Below are 12,417 nucleotides of genomic sequence, written 5' to 3'. Positions count from 1 at the left end.
TTTAAATTATTTTATGGCTTCATTTTAATAGTGAGAAATACAGTCCATGAATGATTGGAAATAGTGTGGTACTGAATATATTCCCAGACCTACCCTGTGTGAAACATCAGTAGAGCAGGGTCTCTGCAGTGGTCTGTTCTCAGGTGGTTAAGCAATGAAGAGAAAGTGCATAAGCAGACAATCTACTGTTTTATGGTGATTATAAAGTAATGATTAATAGCATATAAATGAAGTCTGAAAAAATAAGTTTAGGTTCAGCTCAATATATTTCATGTACTTTCCTTTAATCACTGCATATTCCATTTCCAAGTGCGTAAGGATAAAAGCAGGAGTAGAGTTTAACACCTTGTAAGTTTTAGGCTTGTTTCTTTAAGTCTAGTTAGAGTCATAAGCAGGCAGGGTATCGTCCTAACCAGCACAAGATTTTATGTAAAAGAGAACTCAAACAAGAAGAGAAGCAAGCAACCCCCCCAAACATTACCCTAAAGAAAATCTCCATGTGCCACCAGCACCCATGTTCCCTCAGTAGGTGTGTGCCAGGTCTGGGGCACAACCATCCATGTTCTTGCTGAGCAAATTCCAGCCAACTTTTCCAGACACTCAGCAGAGTGGAAACTGTTCGAAATGATGGGATTTCATGTCTAAAATGCAAAACTGTGCCTCACATGTAGCTTCCATAATCTGAAGCAAGTTACATTTTTTTCAGACCTTAACTCTGACATTTTGTTTGTTAAAGTCTTCACCTTCTATTTAAGTTCATCTTTCCTTTTCCCTTTTTTTTCTTTAAGCAAAAATCTCAGGATGGCTCATGCACATTTAGTATGGATCCTAAAGTTTAAAAATACCCATTTTAGGTATTAAGGTCTCAGAGCAGTTTGTAAACATCTGGATGAGAGACTTAACTTTGTCTTTTTAGTGAAAAGCTGAAGGCATAGTCTCTCCATTATCTCTGGAGGAATGCAGTCTGACACTTACTGCTAGGAAATCTGGCCATTCGGATTTGGCAGGATTTCAAAGGAGCTCCCTTTTACAAGTTTTCTTTATTTTTATTTTTTTCTTTTTTTTTTTTTTTAAAGAAACTGCCATTATTACTGGTGCTGTATTCTAGTAAGAGGCATACATTTTTAGAATGTGCCAGAAAATGTGTATCACGTTTCCAAGTGCACACAGAATGTCAGGCCAAATTTAAATTTTGTATCTAGTTTGGTTCTAGGCATTACTTGAAACAAGGTATCACATATATTGTATTCATTTTAGCATAACTGTGTGTAAAATAAAGATATTTCCATATAGCTCTGGCTGTTTCAGCAAATAAATTATGCCATGTCCATTCTCCTTCCCTAAATCCCTTTGTCTGAAATTTCTGGTTACCCAGAGCTGGTAAGTGCATTTCCTGTGGCACAGCCACAGGGAATTTTGTACCTTAGGTGATGTGAGGAAGAGCACTTCAGGATGTGACAAGCTTAACCTCCTCCTCCTCTCCTTTGGCACCTCCACTCACCATAGAGCAATGCATTAGAAAACCCCTCCTTTCTGATGCAGAAAAGTGCCTCTAGATGTGCCCTGCTGCTCCCTCTCAGGGGAGGGGGAAGCCATGACCCCAGGAAGAGAGGCAGGTGAAGGACAGAGCAGTGGAAGTGCACCCTGGCTGCAGTGAAAGGGAGATTAGAGACCTCTCCAGGAATCCTGATGCCACCTGTCACGACTCTGCTCTGGCACACTGACTCACAGCTGACTGGACAGAGCAGGTCTGTGAACTGCTCCAGGCCCTGCTCACCCACCGTACAGCTTCCTTATGTGAGCAGGGATGCCCGGAGCAGCAGGAGGTTCTGTTCCCTGAGGTACTGCTGGAGGGCACAGAGTTTCTGGCCTTCTTTTTCCATCTTCAGATAAGAACTCTCTCTCCTCTGGAACACTCTCACTTTGGCAGCCTGGTGCTGGTTTTGCTGTTTGTCCTGCTCCCGGGATTCTTGTTCCAGCACTTCCTGCCGTGACTGCATTCTGCTCCTCAGCAACTCCTACATAGAGATATTTAAAACTATACAGTCAGCCTTCATGCCAAATTTCATCCTCGCTTTTCATCTCTGTCCAGCTCTGGGGCTCCCAGCAAAAGGACATGGATCTTGAAGAGGAGGATCACAAAGATGCTCAGAGGGCTGGAGGACCTCTGCAATGGAGCCAGGCTGACAGCTGGGGTTGTTCAGTCTGGAGAAGAGAAGAGAAGGTTCTGGGGAGACCTTAGAGCACCTTCCAATGCCTGAAGGGCTACAAGAGATGGAGAGGGACTTTTTACAGGGGTGTGAAGTGATGGGACAAGGGCGAATGGCTTTAAACTGATAAAGAGTAGGTTTAGATTAGATACTAGGAATAAATTCTTTCCTGTGGGCGTGGAGAGGTACTGGCACAGGTTGCCCAGAGAAGCTGTGGATGCCCCATCCCTGGCAGGTTGGACAGGGGGTTCTGAGCAGTTTGGTCTAGTGGAAGGTATCCCTGCTCATGGCAGGGGGCTCGAGACTAGATGAACACAATCCAAATCATCCTACAGTACTATGATTCTCACTAGTAGAAGTAAGAAATTGATATAATCTATGGAAATTAATTCCTTGCATGCAGAAAGACTTCTTTTGTGGCAGAGATAGGGAATTTTACCTTCCACCTTTCATCTTTATACACATGCCAAAAAAATGTTACCCTTTTTATCTCTAAATATTGGATGTCATATTGGATGTAAAACAGGTGAAATATACAAATACTCCAGATACTGACACTGCTGCAAACATGGCAGAAGAGGAAAATAACTTCTGGAATTGCCCTTACCAGCCTTTCTTTCTCTTGTTCACAGCTCCTTTTGTTGCTTTCTGCCTGCAGCTCCTCTCTCTGCAAACCCTGTGTCTGTAAGAATTGAAGCCTCTGCCTTGCCTTCCTCTCCTCCTCTTCTTGAAAGAACGATTTCTTCCTACTCCTCTCAGCCCCAGCAGCCTGGAGCAGTGCCATGTGTTGTAAAGCTCTCTCTTTGTGCTCCAGCTGTTTCTCCAGCCCTTGCAATGTTCTCTGACGCAATCGCTGCCTGTTTCCAAAACAAAATTTCTCAAATTTCTCATAAAGAAAGAGCAATAAAAAATACAGTGCATAAGACACAAAGCAGATTATTTTGGCAATCTGTGTTCAGTTAATATTCCAGGACAACCTCTTTGTTAGGTTATGAGGATTAAACCTGTGTCCAGAACAGAGGTAGCAAAAGCCCCAAATGGGCTGGTGCCTGATGTCAGCAGTTTTGGTCTGAGGACAGGACTGAAGGCAATCTGCCCTTGGAGATAATGCTGTGTACCCACTCCCTCACACCTTAAGCACTGATTTTATTCCTAGTAGGGAACCACTGTGACCCCTCTGCAGAGCCCAGCAAAAAGCACAACGTGGGATGTGCAGGGACTGAAGGAGAGCAGCAGGGAGCAGATGTTACCAACCTTCCAACATTTAGCACAAAAAGCAGTCAGTTCCCAGCATCACCTCTGGCTGTCCCTGCGTAGCTGGCGCTGGGTGCCCTCTGCCTCTTGCTGTTGCTCCCTCTTCAGCTGTTCCTCTTGCCACCTTTTGTGCTCAACCTTGGCTCTGCTGAAGTCCAGCTCTTTCCACTTCTGAGATGCACCACTAAGGATTGATTTCTACAAGAAAAAAAAGCAAACTGCACCTTTAGTCCATTCTTTATGCATACTGTAAACACACAAAACCAGAACAGCCCAGCTTTAATGTCACTCCTGGGGCTTAGAAGCTACGAAGGCTCACAAATACTGTAGTGTTGATTCCCATCCATGAAAACACTCAGGATGATGCTAAAACCTGTAGAAAACATTAGGCTTAATCAACAAAAAGGTGCCTGAAAATCCAGTCTTAAGAGTTCTCCATAGATCAGTAGGCTGTTCAGTTCTGAAGCCAATCCTTAAAACTCCCCAGTTTTTGGGTCAACTTCTGGATTGGATGGAAAATCCAGGTTCTGACCATAAAACATATATTCCTTACTAGATTCTATTAGCAAGATAAATACCTGCCCCCATCTGGCCAAACCCAGAACATTCCCAAGTTCTCTGCAGGTGTTGCAACTCTTCACCTTTTGTTGTTTGGGATTTCTACCCATGCTCAAGCAGTCTTTGTGTTTTCTTCAGCAGGAGCTTCATTTCAATGCTATAGTGCTGCCGATTTGTGTTTCTAAATGCACTGTGCCATGTACAGAGATGAAGGAGCACCTACAAGGCGTCTTTTCACAGCCATAGTGAAATATTTATTTGTTTTTGTACTCCTTACAGTGCCCTTTATGAGGGAAGCGCAAGGAAACACCACCAAACCTTTAGACATGTATTCCAGTTTACATTGCTAGAGCTGTTTGGGGCTGGAACAGAGTTCCCCCAAAATATTTTCCTCTGTCAAATGCATCCTCCTTCCTCCTATTCCAAAATGCAGTTAGCATGTTCCTGCTATCAGCTGCTCCTCTGCAAACAGAATGTCTCCTTCCAGTGCTTTCCTGGGGACAACTTGAATACCACAAGCTGGAAAACACTACAGGACTTTCAAATAATGTTCCTGCCAGTCTTACACAGCATTTGGACTGGTTTCTCTTAACACATTGATCTGTATGGCTTCCCAGGGGCTGTAAACAGCTTTGTTCTCCAGCGTATTGCTATTCTTAGCAAAAAAATGTACCTTGTGGGTGTGTTTAATGACACACACACAAGGAGAGACCAAAGGAAGAATCAAAGGTGTTTTATAGGTGGGAGGTGAACAAATGATGTTTTCCAGCAGGTAAAGTACCAGCCTAAGGATCAGGAGACTTCTAGTTCCAACCCTGCCCTAACATGCACTCTTTGCTGTGGCCCTCAGATGACTGCCTAAACTTTCTCTTTTTTGCTTTCACTGTCTGTAAAAGAGGAATTTTTTTTTTTTTTTTTGCTATCTAGTAGAGCTGGCTGAGAAGCTTATTTAGAAGAGATTAGATCTAACATACAAAAACATTCTGTCAAAAGTGCTGAGCAAAAATACCACAAGTGCCCTGTCCTGCACAATGTGGGCTCCCAAGTGGAGCCCTTAAGTCTCTATTTATGCATAACCATTATTCTACACAGGCATTATTCCTGTTGCAGCAAAAACCTTTGTGAAAGATCCCAGAAGAGAACATTCTCACATGACAAACAAATCTCATCATCCTAAGAACTAAACCTAAATACTCACTGTGATGCTTTTGTCTTTTAGAAGGTTTGGGAGATGTGTGGCTCTCCCAGCCAGCAGGTGGGTGGTACTGTGTGGTCTCTGCACACGAAAGGCTGATCTGATGGTCAGGCTGTCTTTCTCCAGTGATTGATTCACTTGGGCAAAGAAGCTCTGGCACCTGAAAGGAACCAAAGCACTGCTTCCCAGGGAAGGGCTCCTCTGGGAATGCTGGACTGAAGCTTCTGCCACTCTGGACTCAAAAAGGCCTTTCAAATAAATTAGGGCAAGGACATATGAGAATATAGGAAGCTTATAAAAAGAAAGCAAATTAAAAGAACAAAAGGTCTGCTCATATGAAATATATTCAAGAGAGGATTTTATAACATTTTCCTATGAGGAAGTGGGACAGTTTTTAGTCTCCTCAAAAGATGTTCCAGCTTTTCAGAAACAAGGTTGCCATTGCATTTAGGCAAGAGTTTTGCCTGGGAAACTGCATTTTGCCTGGCACTTCTTACAACTACTCAGGCTAAAGGATTGTTTACATAGTATCTCATAGATTTGCATGAACTGCTCTGAGATGAGTAAAAATGATAAATCTTTTGATAAGGCAATGCCTGAGCTCCACATCCTGCTGAGAGACAGGAGACATTAGCATGGGCACAACGCTGCTAACACAGTTTTTGGGTAACTGAGAACAGGAGCAGAGTTTGCTCACACCTTTCTGCTAAGGACAGGGCAGACCTGAGTGGCAGCTGTTGCATGGAATGATGCTGGAACACCAGCTAGAAGGAATGTGCACTTCTGTTTGACTTTTCATTCTCCCTCTTCCAGCAGTGTCACAAAGCAATAACAGAGAAAGCTTTAGGCTTTCAGAATCCTCTCTTAGATGTCTGCAATTGTCACAAAGCTGAGAACAGCAACAAATTGATCAAAATCATGAACCAGCCTCTTTTGGCTGTTCAGGGAACAAAATTCTACTCAGTGACATTACAAAGCAATAATTTTCAGCACAGATAAGAGGATTGTTTTGCAGAAAAGTCCTGGTGAAATCTTGTTGCTATACACAGTCACAGTTAATGTTAAATATTAATTTTTAAAGTAAGGAAATTTTTATTTATACTGAGCTCTACAATATAGGTTAAAAACCCCCAAAAGCTGCTACTGCAGTGGCTGAGCTGTAAAAGTCAAAAAATCTTAAGTTCCATCTGAAAATTCTTTCACTTTGAGAGAAGATGAATAACTTCTCAAGCCATAGCACCATTAATACCTATATATAAAAATGGCATTATGGTATTTTCTTGTGAAGCACCAAGAATTATGGTGACAGATCTTATACATGATGCCATCCTGCACTGATACTATGTGCTAAGTCTTATGTTTGGGTAAAAGAGTTACAGTTCCAATACCATGCTCATGTTCAAAATTAGCTTCAGTTTCAGCATCCTGCTGTCTGCTCTCTGCTTCTTCCTTTTGATTTGTCTCCATTAACCAGCTGTCTGTGTTGACAGCAGTATCAACCACAGCATGAGCCATCTCCCTCTGAGGGCTCTAGAAATAACAAGAAATGCAATCATAATCCAGACCTGATAAGAAAAGAATAGGTTTATTTAATGAGTTTACAGCATAAGATCTTAAGGTGTAACTGAAGTTTAAGAGAGAATGAAAAAAAAAAACCCAAATTCTGGGGGACTTCTTTACTAAAGAAACAACTCATAGGTAATTTCTGATCACTTCCTGAGTTTCCCTATGTCTCCAAATGACCTGAAGTACTTTTGCCTGAAAGGGTCCAAACTGGTACAAAAGAGATCAGGCCAGAGGAGCTCTGGCTGAAAGACAGCCCTGCTTCTGGCATGTGCCAGAATTTGGATTCCAACCCTTGCAGAGCAATGGAGATAAGTGTGGCAGTAGCTGGTGCACATTAACCTCCTCCTTACTGATCCTCACCCATTGTCCTGCTCACAAGCACCAAATCAACTGCTGAGGACTACATAAATCTCTTGTGGTCTTTGACTGGAAGAGGGGACACCTCTAACAGGGTGGAGATGTTAAAAGAATCATGTAAGAGACTGCCTTGGTATGGAACAATCCCTACTGTAATTCTTAGCCAATGTCAAGTCTTCTGACACTTTTTCCTTTTTTTGCCTTTACCTCCTTCACACAGAAGCAGAATGCAGAGGGACTGGGCTATGCAACACTTCCCATGTTCTGCATCCATGGAAGAGGTTCTAGAAGCCTGCTCCAGCCAGGGATAATGACAGATTATAGGTCTTATCCCAGTCAAAGGAAGGCAGTGCAAAGTCTCCCCATTCTTTAGAAAGAAGGCATAAGGAGCAGGCCTTAAACCTCTAGCTTGGTACCAAGGGTAGTTAACTTGCAGTAACAAAGCAGATATTTGTGCAAATAGCAGACCATAAATTAACAGCTGAGCCAGGGTGAAGCACTTTTTACCTTCTCAGTTTCTATAACCTCACGGTCCTCTTCCAAACAAGACCTAACATCTTCTGGAATGCTGTCTGTCTCCAATCTCTTCTCTTCCTCTCTGGAAAAGCTTTCTGAAGATGCAATCCTCAATTCAGACAGTTGCTGTTCTATTTTCTTGCTGAGCTTTTCTTCAGTCAGGCTTGCTCCCAGGATGAAGGCGTTTTCCTGCTGCACTTTGCACTCTGCAGGCCATGTGGGTTCCCAGGCTCCAAGGCAGCACTGGAGAAGTGAAGTACACCCCCAGCAGCACTCTGCATAGGGATGAGTGGAATACAGAGCCTCTGGGCAGCAATCCAGGCCCAGGTGACCCTCTCTGTAGTGCCCTGAGGCTCTATAACCTGGTGCCACAAGGTATGGGTAATCCAAGCTTGAATCTACCACCATCTGCCTGGCTGCTAAAGGCATATGCAGCTCCAGGATGATGCGTTCGCTTAGGGGCAGGGGAATCCACAGAGCTTGGGCAGAAGACACCTCCTTAGTCTGCCCATTCCAGAAATTCACAAGCACTCCCCTTTCATTGTGTGCTGTGCATAATGGGAAAAAAAAAAAGGGCAAGTAATGTATTAGCAGCATGTCAATCTGTGTGAATTATCCCATAGAGAGCAGGAGGTAAAAGGAATGACTTGTGTTTCAGACAATTCTGTAACAACTTCCATGATTTTATTCTTCACAGGTTTAAAATTTGACTTTCTCCTGAATTTCCTGTGAGGAAACAGGAGATATAAAAAATCTCACTTGCCACAGCAGGTGGGATTTTTACCCTGAAATAGCTGGAAAGCAGACTAACAGATAATGAGGTGACCTTCAGGAGGATCAGGAATGTTTTTTGACTTGTGTTGGGAGGATGCTATCCCCAACCCCTAACTTTTTAGGAAGTTTTCACCCACAGAACAAAGCAAAGGCAAATTCTGTGGGCTGCATTAATTCTGACCCTGAAAAAGTGGCTTAGTGCCAACAATAAAAACACAATGAGGAGAACCCAAGGAGCAGGAGGTGAATTCTCTGTGCTGGAGCCTATTCTCTTCCCTGCAGTGACCAGCACCTATGGCAAGCCCAGTGCTGATAAGAAAACTAAAACACTCAGTACCTAAAGGTGCTTCTGTGTTCTCCACAACCCTTAGCACAGTGCCAGGGCCAAAACGTTTGGCTGGAGCCTCCCATGGTGCCAAGACTCTGTCCCCTGGAGCAAGAGGCTGTCGCCGGGCGTCTTTGTAGTGCAGAATGTCATAGAGAGGCGTTTCCTGCCAGTCACACTGGACCCTGCCCTTCAGAGCACAACTTTGGTCAAACTCAACTAAAAAGCTTTCCCTGGAGCCCTGCAAGAGTAAAACATGTGGTTTGCAAGGCAATTTGCAAGGTCCAGTTAACATCAAAGCTTAAGTGCTAAGAGAGAAGTGGCAGAAATCCCAGGAAGTGGAATGTGATCTGGGAATGCAGCTTTCCTCTTCTACCAGGGTTTCACTGTACTGTGTCCATACAACTTCAAAAGTGAATAAAAAGCTGGGGCTTAAGGGGTTGACAGATTTTTTTTGTCCTTTCACTTTGGAGGTAGTTTTTAGTAATAACACAATTAGCAGGCTAAAGCAGAACTCTACCAGGAAAATCTCCCACCAGAAAAAGAGCAGCCAAAAGAAACCGTGTATGATGCAGTTCACCACAATCAGAAGGATAACAAACAGTCCTTCAGCAATCACAAGGGTAACAAAGCAGTATAAAGTCACAATTGGCATAAATTTAAATACTTTAATTGAAACCTTCAGCAGTGAGTGAGGGCAAGATCTATTGCCAGAATCTCAGCCTTCTCTGCAGGTCCTTGAGTGCACTTACAGAAATAATACTGTCAGCTTCTACTCCAGCTGATGTCACTTGTGTCCCCATCTGTTCTACCCCACACTGAAGCTAACAGATATCCTCACCTATACTAGCACCAACATTTATTAAATTAACCTGCAAAATTAACTAGATTTTAAAAGAAAACCTGCAGGGGGGATTTTCTGTCTGGCATCCCAAATCATCTCGCAATTCCCCAAAACACAGATTGAAAACAATGAGGAAAGCTCCCAGTTTGGTAAAGAGGAAGTGGACACTGGAGACAAACATTTTGGATTACTGGCTCTGTTTAGCTAACTAACTCTGCTGCTAGGCTGGGCAAAAGTAGATAACAGGGATAAGGGACCTGTTTTGTCTGTCTCTGAATAAAAACTCATTATAACTACACAAACAGATTGGTGTCCAGGCTGTTCTTACTTGCAGGGCCCCTCACAGCAAACAGCCAGACAGCACCAGGTAACAGATGAAAACAGGGTGTGGGGAGGCAACAGTGGCTAGGAAGTGCACTGTAATACTGGAGGGCCATCCCACAGTGAGGGCTTGGGACTGGTGAGTATGGGAAGAACAGAGAAAAAACCATACATGCTCTTACAGCCAAGTTGCCAATAAATAGTTACCTTCACCTCCTGGACAATGTGGCCCAGGTAGTAATAGCCATCAGTTTCTCTCCTTGCCAACACACGAGCCCCCCTCAAGACACGGGAAACCTCCAGGGATGAACCAATGAAATTCCTTTTGCTTGAGGGCATCAGGGGCATGCAAAAGGGACCTGGGTTCCAGGCACAAACACGACAGCTGTGGAAAACAAAAATACAAGAAGTACTGAAAAGCTCAGCACCAGATACTCTGCAACTTACTAAAAACAAACTAAATCAACATGGAAAAATAACCCCACCCTGCAATAACTGTCTTTGTTTCCCAGCTTTTTCTTCTCTGCTTTTCCAGTGACCCACCTACAGATTATGAGCTTACTGTGTTATTGGACATCTTGGCAGCAGAGAGCTACAGGAATCTTTATTAGCTGTGTAGCAGCACTGGACATGTGAGATGGACGTGGAGCTTACCTGGAGGGGGGAAGGAGGAGATGGAAGCAGAAAATGAGCATGATTTTTCAACACTTAAATCCTTAAACAGGAATATTGTCTACAAAGTTGAAATTTACTTTCAGTTTATTACTTCTCTTCATAATTCTTCCAGCATATCTTGTAGCACTATGCTGCTTATCTGTAAATTCATCACAAATGGTTTTGATTTTGAGAAATAAAGTTTGGAAGGAAAGAATATTAAAAAAAAACCCCTAAGAACTATATGCTAACCCCCCCACCCTGTTGCACCTGGTTTCTATTCAGCTGCTAGGAGCATAGCAGGGGTCAGCAGCCAGTGTCCATATGTGCACTACTGCTGCTTACACAGCTTCCAAGCTCCCCTGGCATGCAAAACTGAAAGGTCAATGAAAGGACCTGAAGTCAAGGAAGAGTGAAGAAAGTGGGGGTTCAGTCTAGGGGGACAAAGTTGCCTCTGCAGGTCAAAGCCAGCAGTGGAAACATCCAGCTTGAGCAAGATGGGAAACGTGGGATGCTTGAGAGCAAGGACACAGGGAACAGAATGCCAGGGACTGCAAGAAGGCAGAAAGACAAAATACAAGGCAGTTGGAATACAGAACTCACAACAAAACTATGGACTTTGTACCAAAGCATTCAGCTTTTATGGAAAAACATAAATTCGGCATGGAGCACACTGCAAGGTTGCAACACATTGCACATGGTAAGTAAAAACTGCTCGAAAAGTTTGCTGCTATTCCCTGTAAACTGCTGCTGAAAATGGCTCAGATGAGCAGGGAAATTAAAATTCCTTAATGACGAGGCTATCCATTGCTGCTTCAGCTGAGGATGTCAGGTGTCTGGGGTGTTAACAAATTGAGAAAATATTACTTATTTAAAATACCTTCAGGAGGGTCACAGAAATCTTCTCCAGTTCTTTGTTGAGTGTTATCCAATATAGATTCAGGAGGAACTACAAGCGTGAATTAATATTACATTCGCATCATACCTTGTCAGGAGGAGTAGAGGAGTGTTGGATTCCTTGAAAGGACCTCCCTGAAAGTCTAGGTACTTTCTCCATTATTTTTTGCTTGCTTCTTTCGTGATTAACTCAATGTCCCAGAAGGCACACCATATGCATTACTGGATGCAACTGGTTCTCCACAAGAAGCTGGCAGAATTCCTCTGACCCTCCTCTGGCATATACCGGTGAACAGATCCACCCCACCGGCAGCACGGACTTTCCATCCTCCTCAAAGCATCGGGACTGAAACCAGGCTGCAGCTCCAGGAACACTGCTGAGCGAGCAATAAGCAGTCAGCCGCGCCGCTGTAACACCTGTGGGACAGGGAAAACGGGAGAGAAGAACACAACTCTCTCAGATGCTCAGGTGGGAATTCTATATTGGGTATTCCTTTGCCGAGGCATCGCCCCTGCGTTCCCGCTCCGGCTGCCGGCCCAGAGAGCGGGAAGAGGCTCCGCACCAGCTGCTTCCTCCGCGACACCCCAGGGCGAGTCCCGCATCCCGGCCCAGCCATGGCGGGAGGCGCCGCCAGGACACCGCCCGTGCCCCGCTGCTCCGCAACCGGACGGCTTGGGCCGGGCTGCCCGGGCTTGGACAGAGGGACGCGCTGCTCCTTTCGCCCCTTCCTTAAACACCAGCAGCTGGAACCGTCTTCTCCCCCGCCTCTCCGAAAAGGAGCGGCTTGGCTGGGGAGCTCGCCCCGCTCCGCGGCCCCCGTGGGAGACGCCAACTTTTGGGAGAACTCACGGAGAAGACGCCCTTGGTGCCGCCCCGGCGCTCCCAAGTGCTGTGGGGAGTGAGGGGCAGATGTGCGGGGGCAGTGCGTGTTGTCCTCGCGCCCCG

General features: G+C 44.5%; 1 protein-coding gene across 4 annotated transcripts; it reads right to left on the bottom strand.

Moving 5' to 3' along the window:
* Nucleotides 1-43: 43 nt before the first annotated feature.
* Nucleotides 44-12,409, bottom strand: LOC128788359 (trichohyalin-like). Of its 4 annotated transcripts, none has more exons than XM_053943327.1 (11): nt 12,322-12,409; nt 11,560-11,888; nt 10,483-10,574; nt 10,128-10,305; nt 8,768-8,996; nt 7,648-8,204; nt 6,606-6,747; nt 5,221-5,465; nt 3,508-3,662; nt 2,818-3,067; nt 44-2,018 (listed from the first exon to the last, which is right to left on the bottom strand). In XM_053943327.1, the coding sequence occupies exons 2-11, from the start codon at nt 11,629-11,631 to the stop codon at nt 1,794-1,796; spliced, it is 2,145 nt and encodes a 714-aa protein (XP_053799302.1). In that variant the 5' UTR covers nt 11,632-11,888; nt 12,322-12,409; the 3' UTR covers nt 44-1,793. The 4 variants fall into 4 exon arrangements, with proteins under 4 accessions (XP_053799302.1, XP_053799303.1, XP_053799304.1 ...); XM_053943329.1 differs by having other exon boundaries at nt 1,928-2,205; XM_053943330.1 differs by lacking the exon at nt 44-2,018 and adding an exon at nt 2,179-2,265.
* Between the last annotated feature and the right edge of the window lie 8 nt (nt 12,410-12,417).

Source organism: Vidua chalybeata, chromosome 5, assembly GCF_026979565.1.
Source record: "Vidua chalybeata isolate OUT-0048 chromosome 5, bVidCha1 merged haplotype, whole genome shotgun sequence".
In the NCBI taxonomy this organism is placed as follows: Eukaryota; Metazoa; Chordata; class Aves; order Passeriformes; family Viduidae; genus Vidua; species Vidua chalybeata.
The sequence above is the reverse complement of the archived record's forward strand: the minus strand, read 5'-3'. Positions and strand labels throughout refer to the sequence as shown.

Coding starts and splice junctions, on each gene's coding strand:
- LOC128788359 (XM_053943327.1), bottom strand. CDS start 11,631: ATGGAGAAAGTACCTAGACTTTCAGGGAGGTCCTTTCAAGGAATCCAA. Junction 8,997..10,127: donor ACATTGTCCAGGAGGTGAAG/GTAACTATTTAT, acceptor TTACTCTTGCAG/GGCTCCAGGGAAAGCTTTTT. Junction 5,466..6,605: donor TAATTTTGAACATGAGCATG/GTATTGGAACTG, acceptor TTTATTTGAAAG/GCCTTTTTGAGTCCAGAGTG.